The 20,311-nt window shown below is 58.4% G+C and overlaps 1 protein-coding gene across 14 annotated transcripts in view; it reads right to left on the bottom strand.

Annotated features, from left to right (window-relative positions):
* Positions 1–2,595: 2,595 nt before the first annotated feature.
* Positions 2,596–20,311, bottom strand: part of VAV2 (vav guanine nucleotide exchange factor 2) — a 177,980-nt gene continuing 160,264 nt past the window's right edge. For 5 of the 14 annotated variants that reach the window (XM_073806767.1, XM_073806770.1, XM_033859006.2 and 2 more), the window contains 7 exons: positions 19,893–19,914; positions 18,769–18,896; positions 17,402–17,476; positions 16,085–16,137; positions 14,541–14,657; positions 8,598–8,755; positions 2,596–4,799 (listed from right to left, as the gene is read on the bottom strand). In XM_073806767.1, coding sequence (XP_073662868.1) covers positions 4,438–4,799; positions 8,598–8,755; positions 14,541–14,657; positions 16,085–16,137; positions 17,402–17,476; positions 18,769–18,896; positions 19,893–19,914 — 915 coding nt within the window. In that variant the 3' untranslated portion in view covers positions 2,596–4,437. Of the gene's footprint in view, positions 4,800–8,597; positions 8,756–9,795; positions 9,883–10,652; positions 10,777–11,840; positions 11,929–14,540; positions 14,658–15,127; positions 15,223–16,084; positions 16,138–17,401; positions 17,477–18,768; positions 18,897–19,892; positions 19,915–20,311 lie in introns of those variants that run through there. The other 9 variants (XM_073806771.1, XM_073806773.1, XM_033859012.2 and 6 more) reach the window with 5 other exon arrangements.

Genomic DNA, 20,311 nt, shown 5'->3' with positions numbered 1-20,311 from the left:
TCTTCTTCTCAGGCAGCGCCCATCACCTCTACATGAGCTGTGATGAAATTGGACTATTTGCTCTTCCCTACCCTTCCTCTCTCATCTCCATCCAACTTTTGTTCATTATCTCTTCTTTCTTAGTGTTTATCTTTATGCTGTTCAGCATGCTTACACCTCTATTAGTTTTCAGGTTTCAAGACCAGGTCTTGACTTCTACCTGGAAAAGATGAGAAAACCAGTGCACCTATGCTGCTTCTCACCTCCTGTCTTTTTCTCTTCCCAGCGCTTTCCTGAAATCATTTTGACATTCGTTCTCTCTAAGGGACAGGGTTTAGAATCGTTATATTAGGTTCTGAAACCGAATCTTCACCTTGTCTGAGACGTGTTCCTGCAGATAGAGGTTCAACATCCCCCCGACCCTGCGGTGGCGCATTCCCCCTCCTCCGGCTCCAGGTTGGACCCCGGTCGTTTCTGTAAGCAGCGCTCCCACGCGGGACAGTCCCTGCGATGCTGCGGGTGGGACGTGGCCTCCTTGCTGCCTCCCGTTTAGACGTTGTGAGCACGAAGCCTTGGGCGCACTGACGGGCGGAGGTCCAGGGCAAACCCAAGCTGTTCTCCCGGTTAAGGCACCTGATCTTTCGCTTGCTGCCCTATGGATTTTATTTTCTCTTTGAAGCCCAGGGTTAACCATTCTGTGTTAATTCATTCTTTTACTTCTGGAAAGTTTAAAAAAAACACATTGAAATATTTGTCCTGGTCCGTGATCTTGTTTCGATCCACGTGTGTTAGAGTTCCCTGGCCTGTGAGGACCTGTGGCTGATGCCGTGCGTGTTAGAATCCCAGGTCCCAACCCAACCCCAGCTGGCCCGAGAGCCTAGAGGCTGCCCTGGCGTTGGCTCCCGGTAGCTGCTCTGCTCCAGGTCTCTGCTCTCCGGGATGGGCCCCTTCTCTCAAGCTCAGCCTTGCATTCTGTGTCTTCCAGGGTGTCCCTGTCGGCAGTGGTGGAGTGGCGGGTAGCTGCTCTGCTCCAGGTCTCTGCTCTGCGGGATGGGCCCCTTCTCTCAAGCTCAGCCTTGCATGCTGTGTCTTCCAGGGTGTCCCTGTCGGCAGTGGCGGGGTGGCGGGTAGCTGCTCTGCTCCGGGGTGTCCCTGTCGGCAGTGGCGGGTAGAGGCGTCCACGTCACCTCAGCAAATGGGTTGTTTCCTTCCTTCGCCCAGGGAGTGTTTCTCAGACTCTGGACACAAGAGGCCTCCACGGTGGCCCTGCCCAAGGGGAGTCTGCGGTCGTCAGAATCAAGGGGCAGGACACTCAGTGCCCCTAAGAGCCCGCAGGCAGCCACCCTCAGAGACCGGGAGCACACGGCTCCCACCTGCTTCCCAGCGTCTGGGGTAACCTCAGGCGGGCAGGCCTGTCCTCGCTGGGCCTGCAGCCCGTCCACACGCAGGCCTGGGGCTTCCCACCCTTTTCCAGTCTGGGCCCCTCAGCGGGTGCTGCTGGTGCCCTCCCCAAGGGCCCCCAGCCCCATGTTCACCCGCAGCTGCCCCTCAGGCCGCCACAGCTCTCTGCTCCCCGGCCTGGAGCTTTCTCCAGGGCCGTCCAAGCTCAGGGCAGCTGAGTGCCGGCCCAGGGGCTGGTCAGCGAGGGTCTGGGCCTTTCCATCCCCTACGTGTGGACACGAGAACTCAGAACTAGAGGCTGGTTCTCGGGGAGGCGGTATGGGAACACCTGGCCTCTCGGGGGACTCAGGCCTGAGAGATTCTCAGAGAGGGGGCGGTCCGCCCATCTGGTTCTCGGGGCACCAGCTTAAGCCAGGCTCCGAGTCTCCCTCGGCCCTCACCGCCCCAAGGTGGGTCCCGTCCGGTCCCATCTCTGCAGTAACAAGACCCAACATTCTCCAGGCTGTGCACCCAGCCCAGGTCCTGCATCTGCAGCCCCCGGTGTGGCCAGGAGTGGCCACATGCCCAAGCCTGGGTAGGGAGAGTAAGGGGAAGCGCTGTGTCGGCTTCTGCATCTGCCCACAGCCTCGATGGCAGCAGCTCTGGCAGCCACCTTGGACCACGAGGTAACAATGAGGAAGGAAGCGCGTGCTGAAGATGAGGGGAGTCTGGGGTGTGGCGGGGGCCCCAAGCCACCCTGGGCTACCACCTCTGCACTGCTTCCCCGTAAGGGAGAAGGAAGTCTCTACCACACTATTCTGATTTCCTCTACCACAGGCCACAGAGTCACCCTCCGGAGAGATTATTTTTATCTCCAACACATATATATAAAGAAACATGCTCAGGAGGTGAAGGACATGCCCAAGTGGCAGGGCTGGGGTTTGAATCCCGTCCCAACAGAAGACAGTGACACCCGCCTCTGAGAGCTGCTGGAGGGGTCACAGGGCACTGCATAGGAAGCCCGTGACCGGGGCCGGTCTGGAGGTGCCTGGTCAGTGGCCCGGCGTCACTGTCGCCCAGACCCCCAGCGGGTGGCTGAGGCCGAGCCCCCCCAAGGCCCATGTCTGACCCAGGCCACCGCCCCCTGGGCCGACAGTATCCGGACGGGGCAGACCCTTCTGGACACACAGGAATCCAGCCAGTCCCTCCTCCCCAGCATGAAAGGCCAGCCACTCCTGCAGAAAAGAACTCAGGTTTATTTGTGGTAGAAACTGTGGTCTGAAAAAAACCTATTGGCAAATGTACAGTTTGCATTCTGTTTGGGGTCCCCACCAGCTGCGGGACCCCCAGATCCCTGACCCGCATGCGTCGGGCTCCTAAGTGTTCACAGCTAATCTCAGGCCCCAGGTCCGAAGCCCCGCCAGAGGGCGTCCCATCTCCTGCTGCAACCACCCGCGTCCCAGCCTGTGCCCGGCCCTCCTCCCCTGCTGCTTCCTGCAGTGCAAAAACTAACCCAACCAAGACAAGCTCCCTAACACACAAAAACAAAGCAAAACAGTCACAAGAACCAGGGTTCTAAATTAGGTTTTCTCAGTGTCCTTTGTTATCACGACGCCTTGTTTCATGATGACCTCAAATATACATTATTTTCTTGCTATTATAAAATCTCTTCCTTATTATCCACAGATAATATAATGGGAGTTTTGGAGGAAATAACTACCAACCTGTTTTTCCCTTAAAAAGCAAACAAGGCAAACCAAAACCAAAACGAAACGAAACAAGACCCTAAAACAACATCAGTAACAGAAACCAAAGCTTTTCCCACAACCGTAAACACGAAAGGCGCTGGCCGGCTGGTCTTCTCCCCTCCCGTCCCGGGCTCACAGCTGGGCCAGCTGCGCCGAGGTCACGTGCAAAGTGCTGGGTGCACCCTGACAAGGATTTGGGTCTGCTCTCTCCGTGGAAAATCCCTCCTTCCCCCGCTTTGCCCACCGCCCCCCAAATACAATCCTGTGACCTTCATTTCCCAAAAGCCTTTGCGGGCTGCCTTGTCTCTCCTGCCTGCACACGCCCTCTCAGACCCCTCCCCATCTCCTCCCCATGCCAGGATGCTGCTGTGTTGAGCTGAGGCTGGAGATCGCAAGGCTGACCTCAGAGGAACCCCAGGGTGCAGTGTGGCCACCAGCGCCCACCCCGGCAGGGGCCAGCCTTGGCAACGCCCGACCTCGTGCAGCTGACCGAAGGGAAAGGGGGACCCGCGAAGCCCACGCTGCACCCCTAGCTTTGGCACGGAACTCGGAGGGGACAGCGTCACTGGGTCTCAGGCGGCATCCGGGCGGAGAGAAGAGGGTCCGGCCAGCCAGCCAGAGGTCAAGGGCCAGGCGGGGTGCGGAGGGCGAGCTCGGGGGCGGAGCTTCCCCAAGAGCACTGACCTCGGGCTGTGGCCGCAGGCCCTGTTTCGTGGGCTGCAAGAGCCCTTGGAAGGAAGACTTGCCGAGGGCTAGAACCGACATCTGTGCAAAGGCTGGGAAGACCCTCAGGGACCCCCCTGCAGGACACGGGACACCCAGAGGGCCCGCCTGCTTGGGGGCGGTGGCGGGGGGCCTCCTTCTGGAGAGGAAAGTGAACAGCAGAGACCAGGCCAGCGGAAAGCCCCCTCTGCTTCCCACCCACGGGAGGGCTGGCAAACCATGTATCCACCCGGCAGCAGGACAGGACAGACACGCACCAAGGGCTCAGGGCAAAGGACAGTACCACTGACTGGGGAGCGGGGTCGGCAGCGTCAAGGTTCCCAAGGCTCCCCCCCCAGGGTCTCCGCACACCCCCGGTGCAGAGGGACAGCAGGGGGCCGGGGGGCCGCACGGGCCCCGGCGATGCTCCCTCCCTCTGTCCCCGAGCACAGCAGCCTGGCTCTGGGCCCTTCCGCCTCCCCCTGGGAGCAGCAGGGCGGAGGGTCCAGAGGCTGAGCAGAAGGGACCAAGGGGAAGGTCCCCAGCCCTCCCTGGGACAGCATATGCCATTCAAACCTAAGCTCCTGCAGGCCATCTCGACAGGACAAGGGCAAGGTGAGCTCTGGCCTCAGCTGTCGCCCAGAGCCTGGCTCGGGACGCCGCAGGCGCTCCCTCTACTCGGCCCTCCGGTGGTGAAGCCAAGCAGGGCTGGCCCCGATCTCCTGTATGTACAAGCGGCGTACCCAGGACAGGCCACCAAGGGCAGGCTGATGGTGGGACGGATCACACGTAGGGTTCTCAACACCCTCCCCATCCCCACGGGCTGTTGAAGACTGGAAGGTTGGCGGGCATTTCCCCTCTGAGTCTCAGAGCTGGAGACAGGCTTCAGCACCGGAGCGACTCTTCCAAGAAAATCGGTGAGTCCTGTCCGCGTTCTTGCTGTCACTGGATGCCCTCTTCTTCTACGTACGTTGAAGGAAACCAGCCAATCTGAGAAAGACGACAGACTCACGTTAAGAGTGTGTGAAGGGTGAGGGCAAGTGGAGGTCTGTGGAGGTGGGCGATTCTTTAAGAGGCTGGCGTCCTAAGAAAGGCCCACCCCCCAAGAGAGGCCCTGGAGAAGAGGCAGAGAGCCTAGCGGAGCCGAGGCCCAGGAGCAGGGGTGACCCTGAAATGCACCAGCCCAGAGCGGTTCAAGGCGACCTGCCCGGCAGCTAACTGCCCGGCAGCAAAAAATTAAATCCTCTCTGGAGGAAAATAACATCATCCAGGGCCTCTATGGTCTTTTATACGCAAGCTCGGCATTTAATCAGGAACAAGTGACAGAAACTAAGAGAAAATGCAGACAGCAGAAACCAGTCTACAGGTCATCCAGGTATTGGGTCATCCATCAGGAAACGCAAGTGGCTCTAACCTGTCTGCTTCAGAAAACTGATGAAAAAGCAGAAAATTGTCCAGAGAACTGAAATCAGAAATCAAATGGAAATCCTAAAACTGAAAAATGTAATGACTGAAGTTCAGAGCAGATTAGACAAAGCAGAAAAGAAGACTAATAGACTGGAAGAGAAGTCAATAGAAAGTAATGAGATGGAAAACCAGAGAAAATGGATGAAACACACATAAAACAGTAAAAATATTCTGTGGGCCATGGTGAACAAGGTCTACCATCCACGTGAACAGATCCCCAGGAGAAAAGAGAGAAAACGGAGCAGATACACTATCTGAAGAAATTTCCAAAACTGATGTAGGACATCAAACCACACATTCAAAAAAATCTCTGCAAATCTCATACAGAATGAATACAGAGAAAACCATACATAGGCACAGTATAGTAAAACTGATGAAAAACAAAGACTTTTTTCCCATGGAGCCCAGTGGGGAGTCGTGCAGACACTTCCTCCAAAGGAATCACCGTAAGAACGCTGATGGACTTTTTCTACAGAAATGATGGAAGCCTGGCGACAATGGAATGACATCCTCGAAGTGCTGAAATAAAAGATCTGCCAGCCTAGACTTCTAAACCCAGTAAAAAATACCCTTCAAAAATGAACTCAATAAAATGGCTCACAAAAAGGAAGCAGGTCTCATTGGAGAGATGACTGATTGCTGGGGGAAAGTGACCAAGCGGAGAAGAGAAAGCTCTTCCTTACAGTAGAACTCCCACTAATAAGTGTATAAAAAAAGATGGAAAATCACTATTCTCCACCATGATAGAAATAACTGAATAGGCAAAATTCATCAATGAATGATAAAACTAGTAGGTGAAAGGTTGATGAGGAAGAGCCTGTTTATCTGATTTCAAAGTATTACCCCGCACATTACTTATCAATTACAGTAAATTCAGAGTGGAGAAACCTGTCAGACACCACCTTAACCAAGTGATCAGAGTTAACGTCACAATAATGGGGCAAACGATAAACTTCTTGAAAGGACCCTACAGCCACTGGAAAAGAGAAAACATCCCCATCGTGGTGTTCCCACCAAAAAATACAACCTCAGTCTAATCACGAAGAAATATCAAAGAAACCTAAATTGAGGGATAGTCTACAAAAATAACTGGCCCATACTCTCCACATTGTCAAAGTCACGTAAGACAGAGAAAAGCTGAAGAACTGTCCCAGATTAAAGAGAGTTGAGGGTCATGCCAAGTAAATGCAATTCATGATCTAGGACCAGGGGAAAATAACTAGAGAAGACACTATTGGGACAGTTGTGAAATCTGAATACGGACTGGGGAGTAGATAATTATAGCAAAGGAAAATGTCCTTGATCTTAAGAAATACACACTACAGTTCTTTAAGGGTAAAGCGCTATGATTTCTGCAACTGATTTCCAAATGGTTTAGAGAAAAATAAGTGTACACACACACACACTTACAGAGAGAGAGAGAGAGAGAGAGAATGCAAATGAGAAACCAAACGAACAAACCATTCTTAACTGGTAAATTTGGGCATATGGGAGTTTTTGTAGGACTGCAACTTTTCTTTAAGTTTGAAATTATATCAAAATAAATTACAAATATTTTATAATGAAAACATTTAAAAAAGAAAGTGAAAGAAAGATGTGTTCAGATCCAACAAAAACTGAGAATCTATAAGTAGCAGACTTGCACTAAAAATCATACTAAGAGGGAACTTCAGGCACCAGGAATTTGGTTTTGATTGTGTGTGTAACAATGTAGAAAGAAACGAGGAACGCTGGGAAAGGAAAAGAGGTAAGTCTAGATGAAAATTAACTGCTTAAAACAAAAATAATGTCTTATGGGGTTAAAAAATGTCAAATTAAGAAACATGACAACACCTGCCCAAAAGTTGGAAGGAAAATGAATACAGTCAAAGGGCGTCAGGTCCTTGCATTGTCTGGTAAGTAGTAAAAGTACTAATTTAAGGTGGTCTGTCAGAAATCAAAGTGTACATTGAACCTCTAAGGTAACCACTTAAGTAACAGGAAAAGAATGTGTAACTAACAAACGAAGCAAGGGGGGTGAGAAGTGGAATAGAAAAATTGATTAATCCGAAAGTCAGAAAGAAAGGACAACAAAGAAGGAATAGATGTGAAAAATAGAAAATAAACAGATAAACAGATAATGCATTTAAATCTAAATATCTCAGTAATTACATTAAATGTAAATGGACTACCTATACTAATCAAAAGGTCAAGACTGTCAGATCAGACTGGCTTGTAAAAGTCCATTTACAGTAAGATTTTATCATCTAACTATCTTAAATATAAGAATACAGCAAAGCTGAAAGTAATACAAGAAGGAAGAAAGTACGCCCTGCAAAACACTAATCCCCTCAAAAAGCTGGTGTCTCGCAAACAGCAGGTAAAGCAGACTTCACAGCAAGAAGAACTGCGACATTTCATAACAGGGTTAAAGTATCAACAACAGGAATATCTAGCAACACTCCAAACCAGTGGTTCTGAAACTGAACTCTGCATCGAAATCACCTGGGAAACTGGCTGACATCGTGACTGGGGTGAGGGCCCAGCTCCAGGCGCCTCTTGGCACTTTTGAGAGCTGGCAGTCCCAGCCCTCTAGGTGGACTGCCTAGGACTCAGAGGCCTCACGCTTCTGAAGGGCTGTCAGATGGCAAAAGGATCAGACCCAAGGGCCTCCAAGGTAGAGGCAGACCAGTTCCTTCCACCCGGCAACGGAATGGTAAGGACGGGAGCCAAGTCTGTGGGAAGCTGCAGCCCCTGCAAAAACTGGACGTTTCCTAATCAGTGCTTTGTGGAGCCCAGGCACCCTGTCGGGTGACTGCCAATGGAACTGGTCAAAGCCAGGGGGTCCAGACAGGGTACCAGGATAAGGAGCCATGGGGTTTCAGAATCGCAGGCTAGCTGGGGACACTGTGTGTCCCCTCCCATCTCACCAAGGTGTAAACGGGGTCTTATGGGATGGCAGGAGCCCCGTGAGGACATCCCAGCCCTACTCTCAGTCCTGCAGCCTCCCGGCCTGCAAAGAGGGTTGGGTACGTGCAAGGGACTTAAAGACTGCACCCAACATCTGTCCCCTGCCGTTTCCACGACGGACCGTAGAATAGGACCAAGCACAGAAACAGCGTCACACAGGCCGGGGTCCAGATCTGAGCCAGGAAGTCGCTTCTTCACTGTGACCCTGGCTCACGGAACCTGGGGACACCCAACCTCCTGGGCACAGTCAGAGGACACGGGGTCGGGGCAAGGTGGTGCTGCGGTGCCAGCCTGCTGGAGCCCCACCTTCCCGAGCACCACGGGGAGGCGGAGCCCCCGTGGGGCCCAGGACCCGGGGCCGGTCCCACTCACCCGGCCGTTGGTCTCGCCCTTCCACCAGCCCTGGTCCCCACCGATGCGGCTGTAGATCTTCACCACGTCGCCTTCTCGCAGCGAGAGCTCCCGCAGGTCCCGGGCAGCGAAGTTGTACCTGGCCACGGCTGTGCCGATGACGCGGGGCGTAAACACTGCTGGGGGAGACGGGCGGCGTCACACAGCTGCCGGGCGGGGCCGCCAGGGCTGAGGGTCCTTCGGGCCGAGCTGGGTCTCTCCCCTGGGGCCCAGCCCTGTGCCCACAGAGGAGCCCATGGAGCGGAAAGGCTCTGGTGGGACAGACCAGGCTCCAATCCCAGGGCCCCTCGCTCCTCTGTGGGAGCCCCAACCTGTGGGCACGTGGCCCACCTGAGCTCCACCGTGATTAAGTCAGAGCCTCACCGCCCCACTGGGGGCCGTCACGGGCGGCGAGCGTGCCCGCGGGCATACGAGCGGGTGTCGGTGCTCTGTCACAGTTCCCTCGGGGCCTTCCCCCGTGTGCCCTGGGCCTGGGCATCACATGGCCAGTGGACAGCTGAGTGCCCGCTGCCCAGCTCCCAGCCTGCAGTCTGACAAAGTGCCTGGAATTGGACCCCAGGGCACTGCTGCCCGACTTCCCTCGTGTCCCCAACTCCAGAGCCCAAACGAAACCAGAGAGCCGGTTGGACCAGCTTGGCCCGGGACCCAGGAGTCCTGACGGACAGATGACAATGGCCCGTGACGGGAGGGGCAGCACGTGCGGCTGCTGGGGAGGGCTCTGCCTCTGGCAGTAGAGGGCCGTGCGGTCAAGGCCAGTCGAGACCTGTCCCCCTGCACCCAAGCCCCACAGGTCCTCCTTAGTGTCGCCGAGTGGGGCCCGCCCCGGGTCTGCTCCCACCTTCACCCCGAGGGGGTCGCCCAGCTGTTTGCTGCTGCCAGACGCAAAGCTCCCGGGGAGCAACGGGGGACAGTGGCTGATGAGCTGGAGAGGGGTCGTGGGGGTGAGCATGGCAGGGGTGAGGGCAGCGCCAGGCCGACTGTGTCTGCAGGAGCCGCGGCAGCCCCACCCCCCGCCCCGCCCCCCGCCGCTCCCCTCTGCACACACCCGCCCCGCCCCGCCCAGGCTGCGGGCAGCTGCGGACACTTTCAGGCCGGGGCCGTGGCCCGCCAGGCAGCTGGCGGCAGGCCGGGCCCCCCACGCCCCGAGCAGCAGCGGTACCTGGCCAGAAGGGCACGGAGGAGCCCTGAGAAGCAAGGCTGAAGCCCTGAGGACTGAGAAAAGAAAAGTTGTAGGAAGCGCAGGAAGCTGCAAAGAGGCGAGAGAGACTGTGAAAGGGGCGCCGGGGAGCATCCACACGCCGTCCCAGGCGCGGTCCCAGGCGGCGGGGAGGGGGCCCAGGCCCCGCCCAGGGCACCAGGAGGGCAGCGGGACGGCGCGGGCCCTCGCTCCACCCTGCACCTGTTTCCTGGGCCACCTCCTCCCAGTGGGCGGGCTCACGCGAGGATACAGGAAACTACTCGTGCAGATCACAGCCCCTCGCCCGGCACACAGTAGGTGCTCACTAAAGGCCCGTCGCTCCTCTCCTGGCCTGCTCTGCCCCGGTGGGACCCGAGGTCCTGCGGGCCCCTGCAGCTGGAGGAAGTGGGGTGGCTGGCTCCGAGACAGAGCCCTGGGCCAGATGCCAAACACTCTGGGCCCAGCCTGCCCCTGCCCCCAGCTGGCCCCCCATCTGCGCTATGGAGCCCATTCTGCAAACACAGGTACTGGCTCTGGCTCCCTCGTAGCTGGGGTCCCTGGGCGGGGCGGGGGCGGGATGCTGGGGTACAGGGATGGATTTGAGGACAGAAGGGACCTGCCCTGTTCCCTCCCCACTCTGACCTCCAGGCAGAGGTATCGATCGGAGCAGCAATTCATAGCTGGCACTCCCCACCTGTCACATGGGGCACCCTGGCTCAGGAGGGTGCTGGTGAAGGGCTGGGGGGCCTGGGCCACTGCTCCCCGGGGTGGGAATAGGGAAGGGGCTCCTGGCCGAGGTCAGTGCAGCCCACCGGAAGCCTTCCGCGCACGGGCGTTACCTGGGGACCGGCTGGAGGCCCTAGAGGCCACGCGTTCCCGTGACTTGTAGGGGTACTTGAGCGTGGTGTCCAGCTGCTTGAAGCTCTCCTTGAGCGAGTGGCACTGGTAGTACTCTACCAACTCCTGCAAGACGCACACACTCACTGCTACCTCCGCCTCCAGGCAGTCCTCCCAGACGCCCTGCCCTCCCTCTTCCACCTCCCCAGGTTCTCACAGGGGACTCATCTCCTTGACCCCCGGAAACACCCCTCCTCCTCGCTGCCCCTCCTAGCACCCAAACTGGGGGCAGGGTGGTATCGCAAACTTTTGATCCTGCAATTTCTCTCCCAAAAGTTTCTAAGGGAAGAGTCAGGGAAGAAGGCCGGGATGGATGGACACAAATGCTCCCTGCAACACTCTTCGTAATGGAGAAAAACTCGAAACGCCCACATGTCCAACACCAGGGAAGCGCCTCGGGAAAATCCCAGCGTATCCATGTGACCGAACGCCACGCGGCTACAGTGGGGCAGGAAGAGGGCGGCGCCCCTGGTGAGCATTCGCTGTGTTGAGAGGTAAACTGAGAGTTGGGTCCAGTGTGGCCAGGGGCTTTGTTTGAAAAAGGAACCTATAGACCACACCTAGGCTCTACTGAGAGGCGGTGGGGGCTCACCCTGAGACGAGAGCATCAGGTCTGGGGGCAGATCGTGGATACTCTCTGTTTTACTGGGTGTGTTTCTGCGGCCGCAGTGGGCAGTCTAAGAGCTCAAATGCTCCAGTGAGATGTTCTCCGTGCACGGAACACGTGTAATTTAGCAAAGAAACACCAGGTCCAACTTTAAAATCATTTTAAGAAGGACTATGCCTCTCGCGGCTTTCTGGCTGGGCTGGGACAGCTGGGGGTAGGGGCGTTGGAAGCGGATGGGCTGCGTGATGCTGGTGGCCCTACTGTGTCCGCCACGGGGTCTGGGGGACAGAAGCCTGACTCGGGGGCCTGCGACGAGGCCCTCCCTGTCCCAAGGTGCCCTACGATCCAGTTTCCCTGGATCTTTCCCACACTGGGAAGACCCTCCTCCCCGGGGAGAGGGGGACCCCTGCTGGGCTCTCCCCCTCTGCAAGCCCGGCCCGCAGGAGTGGGTGCAGGGGGCCCCTCCTCCTCGGTGCGGCTGCGGTGGGGGACCTGGGCCGGCGGGAGCTGCGGGATCACGTACTGAGAGGCTTTCAAATTTCTTGGCTTCGGTGATGTGCACCCAGCTGTCCTTCTCCACCACCTTGATGTGTTTCACCTCGTCGTTGAATCTGGGCAGAGCACACGGGAGCGCCGGTCACTGCGCGAGCCACACGGCCCCCGGCCCCCAGGGGTCCAGGCTTATCGTATGTTTGCTGAGCGAAGACCCCGGCCCTTGGCCCACACCTCCTGCTCCTACGGCTGCAACTCTCTCCCCGCCCCGCCCGGGGCCTGTCTCCTACCGCTTGTCCATCCATCCATCAGGCCACCCGTCTGAAGCCCAAACTCCCGGGTCAGCCAAGGCCTCAGGCCCCGAAGCTCCCCTCCTCTCCTCCACCCAGCGCCGCCGTGATGTCCTGCCCCGGATTCCGCCTGTTCTCTGCACTGGGGATGTCCCCCTCCCCATTCCCCCATCACCTGGTGAGGCTTTCACAGCATGGTTTGTAAGTCAGAGGTCTGACCTTGGCCTGTGAGGCCCGAAGGGAGCACCCTCACCCCAGCTGTGACACCAGCTCCTAAGGTTCTCCTCCTCTGCACCCTCACCCCAGCTGGCCGGAGGAGCTCTTCCTCAGACACGCCAGGCACAAGCCTGCCGTGCCCTGGCACTGGCTGTCCCGTCAGCCCAGAACGCTCACCCTCCTGCCACCCTCACAACCCTGCCTTGTGTCCAGGTCTCAGTTCAAATGTGGCCTCATTGGAGAGCGCGCACCCCTTGCCTCCGAATCACAAAGCCACACAACATCACAAGTAAAGAAAACGACACGCCAACATCCCCTATGACGACGGAGGCACGAATCCTCAACGCACTCTCTCCATACGCACATCTATACACACCAACGTATAAAGAGGCTTTTACACCACGACCAAATGGGACATTCCAGGAATGCAAGGTTGGTTTAACATCCGGAAACCAGTTAATGGAATAAACAGTTGTTATATAAGCAAACGCCCAGCTGGCCAGCCTCCTCTCCCATGGGGCCTTGGAGAACACCCACCACTGTTTCTCCTGGATTCAAAGTGAGCTGAGCGTGCGCAGCCCCACCCCAGCTCCTTGGACAAGACCCGTCTGAGCCCCACTCCAGAATCCTGCGGGCTAGGCACCCAGAAGGTGCTCCACGAATTCCTATCAGGCGAGACACGTCTCTGCCACTTCACTGCTGGGTGCTGCCCCAGCCTCTGCCACAGGCCTGCCAGCAGGCCTCACACGCCACTCATCTCCCAGGGCCCTACTGAGACTCTCACTGCGGGAGGCCCCACCTGCACTGGGTCACACACCTTACGATGCTCCCACCACCCACGGCGGGTACGGCTGATCTCTGCTTGAGAGCAAGTCCTATGTACCAGGCGACCCAGGTTGTGTCCGGCTGACATTCACTAGACGTCTGTCACTTTCAAGGCTGCAGGTGTCCTTTGGTTTTTGTATTTTAGAAAAGCCAGTGCATTTGTTTCAGGCCCAGACATTAGTGGGGCCTCTTGGAAAGCCCGTGGGGACCGTGGCAGTTTGTCCACCTGGGTGGGGGTCTCGTCCTCAGTTCTGGCTCCTCCTAGCTGCCCAGATCCCGACCCCTCCAGCTTTCCCACCCCAGGGGTCCTCCAACAGCCGTTCTGTACAGTGGGACCCTGTCCTGGATGACCAGGGCATGACCACCTGCAGCCTCCCAGTAATGCAAGCAGGGGATGGGGATACGTTCACGCACGTGCACACGCGCAGGCACGCTGGCCAGCAGCACGTGCTCAGGCCGGGACCCGCACCCTGCTGCTGGGGCGCTCATGCCCTCGGCCCCCACTGGGCACAGATGCAGAGGAAGCTGATGCAGGTGGCGGGAGAACAAAAGCTGAGATGGAAAGATGGGAGTGGGCTGTGTGCTCAGGACCTGGGTGCGGCCCACTGAGCCCGGCTCCCGTCTGCCCCTAACGGCCAGAGGCGCTCCTGCATCTCCTACCGAGAGGGCCTCTCTGCTCCCTCGCGTTGGCTTCTGTGACTCGATACCAGAAGCACCCAGGCGGTGACTCTGTGGCCGTCCGGTGGCCCGGTCGCTGGGCCTGCCCCACCCCCCACCCAGCACCCACCCAGCAGACCCGAGGGGGCCTTCCCTGGATACAGGTCACCCTGCTGGGGGCTCTTGACCCCATCAAGGTCACGGCAAACAAGAACCCTCTATTCACCGGCCTGAGACTCCTGTCCAATGTGTGTCCTATGCCGATGGTGACCAACGACCAATCAGATTCTGTCTCTTGAAGAGGAGACAGAAGACCCACAAGGGGGCAGAGTCTGAGCAGGGTGACCCCAGCCCAAAGGCCACGGGCTGGAGCCCCGAGCTGGCAGCAGCGTGACTGTCCGTGTTCTCCAAGGCCACCTGCGGGGCCGCTGGAAGTCCCCGACCTCTCACCACAGGCCTGTCCCCATCCCTGAGCTCCTCTGGTCCCCGCCACCTGAAAAACGCCGGACCAAGCCCACGGGGCGGCTTCGGGCAAGGCCGACGGCAGGCGGGATCACTCACGCTTGTCCCGGGCCAGGTGCATTGTGCAGACCCGCTGACGCCCTTGCATCTCCAAAGTGCCCTGGCGTGGGCAACGCATCCCAAGGCCACACCCAACAAGCCCAGAATCCGGAGGGGATGTGGGCTCCTTGGCTCGGAACGGCATGAGGGGAGGGTCTCTCTGAGCCCCAGCCTCCACGTACTTGATGCTTATGGCAAAGCGCTCGGCCTCCGCCGGCCGCTCCCTGATTAGGTAGGTCCCGCTGGCGTGGGATTTGAGCAGGTTGTCGGTCTGCTGCCGTTCCATGTTGCCGGCAAACCTGGAGCAGAGGAGGAAACGGGGCTGTTCACTGACACGTCTCTAATCTGCTGAAGAGCCTATTGGGACGTGAGGCCACGCCCCCAGGAGAAGGGGCGAGCAGTGGGCGGGGTCTGGAGGAGACGCGCGGGGCGGGGCATCCGCGGGGCGGGGCATCCGCGGGGCGGGGCATCCGCGGGGCGGGGCATCCGCGGGGCGGGGCATCCGCGGGGCGGGGCATCCGCGGGGCGGGGCATCCGCGGGGCGGGGCATCCGCGGGGCGGGGCATCCGCGTGCCGGCTCACAGCCCGCACCGGGAAGGTGGTTGAGGGAGAGACGAGGACCCCAAACAGGCCCCAGGCACTCCACCGCGGCCTCCACCCTCCAGAACCTTGGGCCTGCAGGAGGCGTTCAGGGTAACGAGGCATTAGATCAAACTTCCTTTCCAAGTTGTCACTGTTTAATAAGCAGCGATAAACACAAACTGCTCACGTGGGGTTTTGTTTTGTGTCCTAACATACTGGAGACCATCAGCATCTCCATGGGTGGGTTTCCGACACACTGACTGAAAGCTTTTCTCGCCAGCTCTATGGAAATGAAGCCCACCCCGACCCCCAACCTCAAGAACAAAGCCTGACCCCATTTGCACCTCCCTGTGGGGCTGAATTGGGACTTTTGTAAACAGATTCATTAGAAAATTAAAGTTCTGTGCGTTACCCCATCAAGTGAAAATCACAGCTTAAGTCCTCCACCCTCCACATTAGACCCAAATGCAGGGTGAACAGCGTACTGGAACAGACCCAGGGGTCTCAGAGACGCAGATGGGGCGGTGCCGGGGAGGCCAGGGGCACCGAGGGTGCAGGCACGTCACACCACTGGGCACAGGGGTCTCGGGGTGGCTTCAGGGATCAACCCCAAACCGAAAACCGCAAGGGCAGACCCTCCCGGGGTCGAGCGGCCCACTGCTCTGGGGCTGCCACAGGGCGAGCTTCTGCAGGGCCACGGTCACTGAAGGGCAGTCATTCTTCCAGGCAGCCGGTGAGCCAGGCGGCAGAGCGACAAAAGCTGGCCCTGAGGCCAACCTGCATCTGAGACTCGTACCTACCGGGTCACCTCCACGTTTTATTCATCAAACAGCCCCACTGCTCTCATCAAGCCCGTATGAGCAGATACAATTATAATCTTGGCCTTAAATATACCTCCTTCTATATACTGGTATTTTAGACAAGGCTCAAGTAAGATCACATTTTAAAAAGGGCTTCGTTCTCCCAAATGTTAGAACCTGATGATCTGTTTATAGACGGGGAAACAGCGGCCTCGGGGTAGAGAAGACTCCCCCGGGCTCCCAGCGATTCAGAGCCGAGGAGGGGAGAAGGGGGCGGCGTGCAGCCCGGCTCAGCCGCCCTGGAGACACGAGAGGCAGCCTGGGGCCCCCGCTGATCCACTCACCAGGGGTATGCGGTGTAGTCCATATCCCGGGACGGCGGCCGGCTGATGGGCGGCTGGCAGGAGAGAACATTCGGGTTGGTGTATCCCCAGGGACTGTCCACAGAGCAGGGCCCAGCGACGTCCTATCATCAATGACCCCGGGAGCCCAGCACTGGCTACCAGGACGTCTGTGGACTTAGGCCCAGAGCCACTGGCCTGGGAGGTCCCTGAGGGCAGCAGCCAGGACTCACCATCTCTGAGTAGATGCTCAGTGGGTCTGATCGAATGAATGATTGATTGACTGACCGAATGAATGAATATATAGCATCCAACTAACAGTGTAAGGAGAAAGAGAGCAACCTGAAGGCGGCTACGACTGCTCAGCAGTGGACAGGAGCACACCCTATACCTCGCGTCCTCTGCAGCAGACGGGCCGCAGCCCCAAGGACAGGCATTGGGCCGGCAGCAGCGCGCTCTGCAGGTGGAGAGCCGCGTCTGCAGCAAACCTCGCGGCTCTCCAGACCCCACGCTGCGCCCTCGCTGGCCTGACCTCCCCTCACTGGGCCACAGGCTGGGAAGAGCCTCCTAGACTACCTGTCCCTTCCCCACCCCATTCACCATGCAGATGGGGAAACTGAGGGCCGGGGTTGGGAAGGGACCCTGAGGGACCCCCTGCCCCCCTGCAGGCCACCCAGTGAGTTAGTGACATTTCCTTCCTCTGCTGTCTGGTCCCTTCGACCTGCCAGCAAAGCCTGTCCTAAAATGCTTTCTCCTTCGACTGGGCAATGGCCTGCACAGAAGCACAGGCTGGGCGGTGGGGCCAGAGGCCGGGCAGGGCCCGGTAGGTGGACCGGGGCTCCCAGGGGGTCGGGCACCTGCCTGCTGCTCCTTCGGGAGAAGTTTCACTCTCTCACTTTTAGCTCTTTCTGGGGTGTGTGTGGGTGATGCAAGCTCGATGCCTTTTGTAACGGAGCAGAATCTGCGCCACAGAACTCAGATGCAAGAAATGCCATCCTGCCTCTTTTCTAAACATCGTAACATCCTAGCTCTGAGTCCTTATGTTCGAGGGAGAAGACTTATACAGTCCCTCCAGTGTGGAGAAAGGCGGCTGGTCTTTGGTCCATTGCACCTGCTGCAGAGACGCCCATTTTAGTGTTTCTAAAACAGCCAAGCCCTCCCGAGAGGAGGGATCCCCTGCCCCTTGGCCCTTCATCCCAGCTCCGGGGCCAGCTCGCAACGGCCTGAACAAGTCCAGGGCGTCCTGAGTGAGGAGACAGCTCTCGGCACCCACGGCACCCTGGCCACCATGCTCCAGAAGCTTCCACGGGAAGTACTCACCCTTCCATCCACTGGACAGGGCTTCACAGACGAGCTAGGGAAGTAACCTGACTTCCTGGTTTGCACCAACCGACCCTGGGAGAGGACAGATGGTCAGGGCCGGCGGGGCCTGGCCTGGCCAGTGGTGGGGGGAGGGGGGATTGTAGTGTGCACTGAGCCTGCCCTGAGGAAGACGAGGGGAGTCCCTGAGAAGCCCATCACAGCACCACCTTCCTGCTGTGACCTCAGCTGACCTCATCACCGTTTGGGGCGCCCTCACTTCACAGATGAGGACACGCTGAGGCCCAGAGAAGTTACACGGCTTGTTCAGCGCTGGGACCAGAGCCCCCTCTCCTGGCTGCTGTGTCCTCTTAGCCACACCGGCCCTTCCCAAACTGTGAGGGGCGTGTGGACCTGGGGGTCTTGATAAAACACAGCACAGCGTGGGAGGGCCTGGGGGCGACTGTTCACTCTCTCCGTTCGCTCTGCCTGGAAGACCCTCCCAAGGCCTTCCCGGCCCCCACTTTCACATCAGCAAAGTGTCTCTGCAAGGCCACCCAAACCTGATGGCCCTGGTGACAGCTAGGGAGGGGAACTGGGTGGCTGGGCTCAGCACGGGGCAGACGCTGTACCGCAGACACCTTCTCAGCTCCTGAATCTCCAGTTACATGAGGCCGAGTCTGGTGCGATAAGTTCGTAAGCAAGTACGTGCTGACAAGGACCACCACACAACAACAACGACGGCAGTAACAGTACTTGGACACTTGAACACACGCACTGTAGCATCAGCTCTAAGCAGGTTGCCCTGGTCACCCAGCCTGGGCAAGTGCCCCGGTTTCCTGCGGTACCACATAGACCCCGTGGACGGGGGCGATCTCAGGGCAGCACCAATGGCTCCCCTTTCTCAGGCCTTATAATCAGAAGAGCAGGTTTCATGGCTCAGAGCCGTAAACCATCACATGGACCTGTGTCCGTGTTTGGGCCTCCTGGGGCAGGGCGGTGGGCGGGTCTCGGTCATGCTGCACCCCCAGTGCTGAGCAAGGTGGTGCTGGCCTGAACTGGGGCAGGTGGGGAGCAGGGTGGGCGCGGCATGGCCTGGGCGGGGCCTGGGGTGTGTGTGTGCAGGACATAACCCAGGCAGGAGGCAGACAGGGCAAGGGCTTGGACGCCAGGAGGACGATCTCTACCGTGAGGGGATGCTGCACCTCCTACCACCTCAAGGCAAACACCCCAAGACCCGGGCCTGCTAACAGCCCACTCCTCTCGACCCCGATGGTCTCGCACCCCAAACCCACCCCTGCCTGGAAATGCAGGACCCTCTGCCTCTACCCTGGGGAGTGGGGAGGGGGTAGCCGGGGGCCCGAGACCCTCCCAGGTCCAGGACCCACCTCCCACCACTGAGACTCAGGGTCGCCTCTCAGCAGCTCAATCACATCACCCGTCTGGAAGGTCAGCACCGGCTTCCCGGGGGGAGCAGGGTTGCCATGGTAATTCTGCACGGCCACCATCTTGGGACCTGCGAAGGACAGGGCAGGAGAGGGCGTGGCTCGGTGGCTCCGTCCTGGTGGCAGCCCGCCCCAGGCTGACCTTGACCTCCCCGTCCTTCTCAGACCTCTCAGGGCTCTTGGAAGCGGGCCATGGGCCTGTATCGCCCCTCCCTAAATTCTTCCCCTAAGGCTCCCACGTCCCTTTGTTACATATCATAAGTAAACTATTTATGAGATGAACAGATTCAGGGTATCACTGCAGTAACGGCAACTTATTTTTAAAGAGCGCTTTCTGTGCCATCATCCAAACACCTTTTGAATCTGTGACTGAGAGTCAGCAGCGTGGAGTAGAAGACGGGGCATCCCTCCTGTTAGAGGTGGGGGCCGGGTCAGCGACCTGCCAAGGCCACACGGCCACTCCGGGGCAGCCCTGGGCTGACGGGGGGGCCTGCGTGAGCCCCCCCAAAACTTGTAGGCCTCTCCTAGACCTTGCTCTGCTCTGACCGGCCCAGCCCTGCATGGGCCGCGTCTGCCAGGCCTGGTTCCTGAAGCCGGTGCCCCAGAGGCAGCAGCATGGTTTTTGTTTTCTGTTTTCATGATTAGGTTGGACTCTGTCCGCAGCTCGGGCTGCCTCATACCTGGTGCCTTCAGTTCTCCTGCTACCCAACGCAGAGCAAGGGGGACGTGGGGGGACGGAGAAAATGGTAAAGCGACAGCAGCAGTGTCCCAGAGTCTGCTCTGCTCGGGGTCTCCGGGCTGCAGCTCAGGGCTTCTACTGGGCTGAAGGGACCCTGACTCTCTGCAGGCTGGGCCCTGGCCCCATGCCTGGCACTGCGTCATCAACAACTAAGGAAACTCCCAGGGGAAGTGGCCGTGGAGGTGGGAGGGAGATGGGGCCGGAGGGCAGCACACACCCTGGGAGCCCGGAGCCAGGTGGCAGACACCGAGGCCAGGCCCAGGCTCGGCTCCCAGGGTGACCGCTGACAAGGACGGTACCAGAGAAGACCCAAGTCCCACAGACTCACCTGGCCCCACTCCAGAGGTGTCCTGTGAGAGCAAGGACAGAGGATAGTGAGGAGGGAAGGCTGCCCAAGCACCCCACACCCCCTGCCCCCCACACCCAGAGGGAAGGGTCAAGGCAGGAAGTGGGGAGGGGGCCAGGGACACGTCCTGAGCGCCCACGGACATTTGTGATGGTGACAACCTAGTTCCCTGTGTGACACGATACTTACTTACACCCTCCACCTTTGTACCCCTCCGCAGCCCTGGGACATCCGTCCTCTTCCCCTCCCATCCCTTACCAGTAACTCCCACCTCCTCCAGGAAGCCTGCCCTGACCACCCCAGCCCAGGGCCTCCCTGCTCAAAGCTTGGGGTTTGTCGTCTCTGTCCGGGACGTGTCCTGCTGCATACACTAAATGTTCTGTCTTCCCTCCTCTTTGAGG

This window comes from Tursiops truncatus, chromosome 6 (genome assembly GCF_011762595.2).
Source record: "Tursiops truncatus isolate mTurTru1 chromosome 6, mTurTru1.mat.Y, whole genome shotgun sequence".
Lineage (NCBI taxonomy): Eukaryota > Metazoa > Chordata > Mammalia > Artiodactyla > Delphinidae > Tursiops > Tursiops truncatus.
The sequence above is the reverse complement of the archived record's forward strand: the minus strand, read 5'-3'. Positions and strand labels throughout refer to the sequence as shown.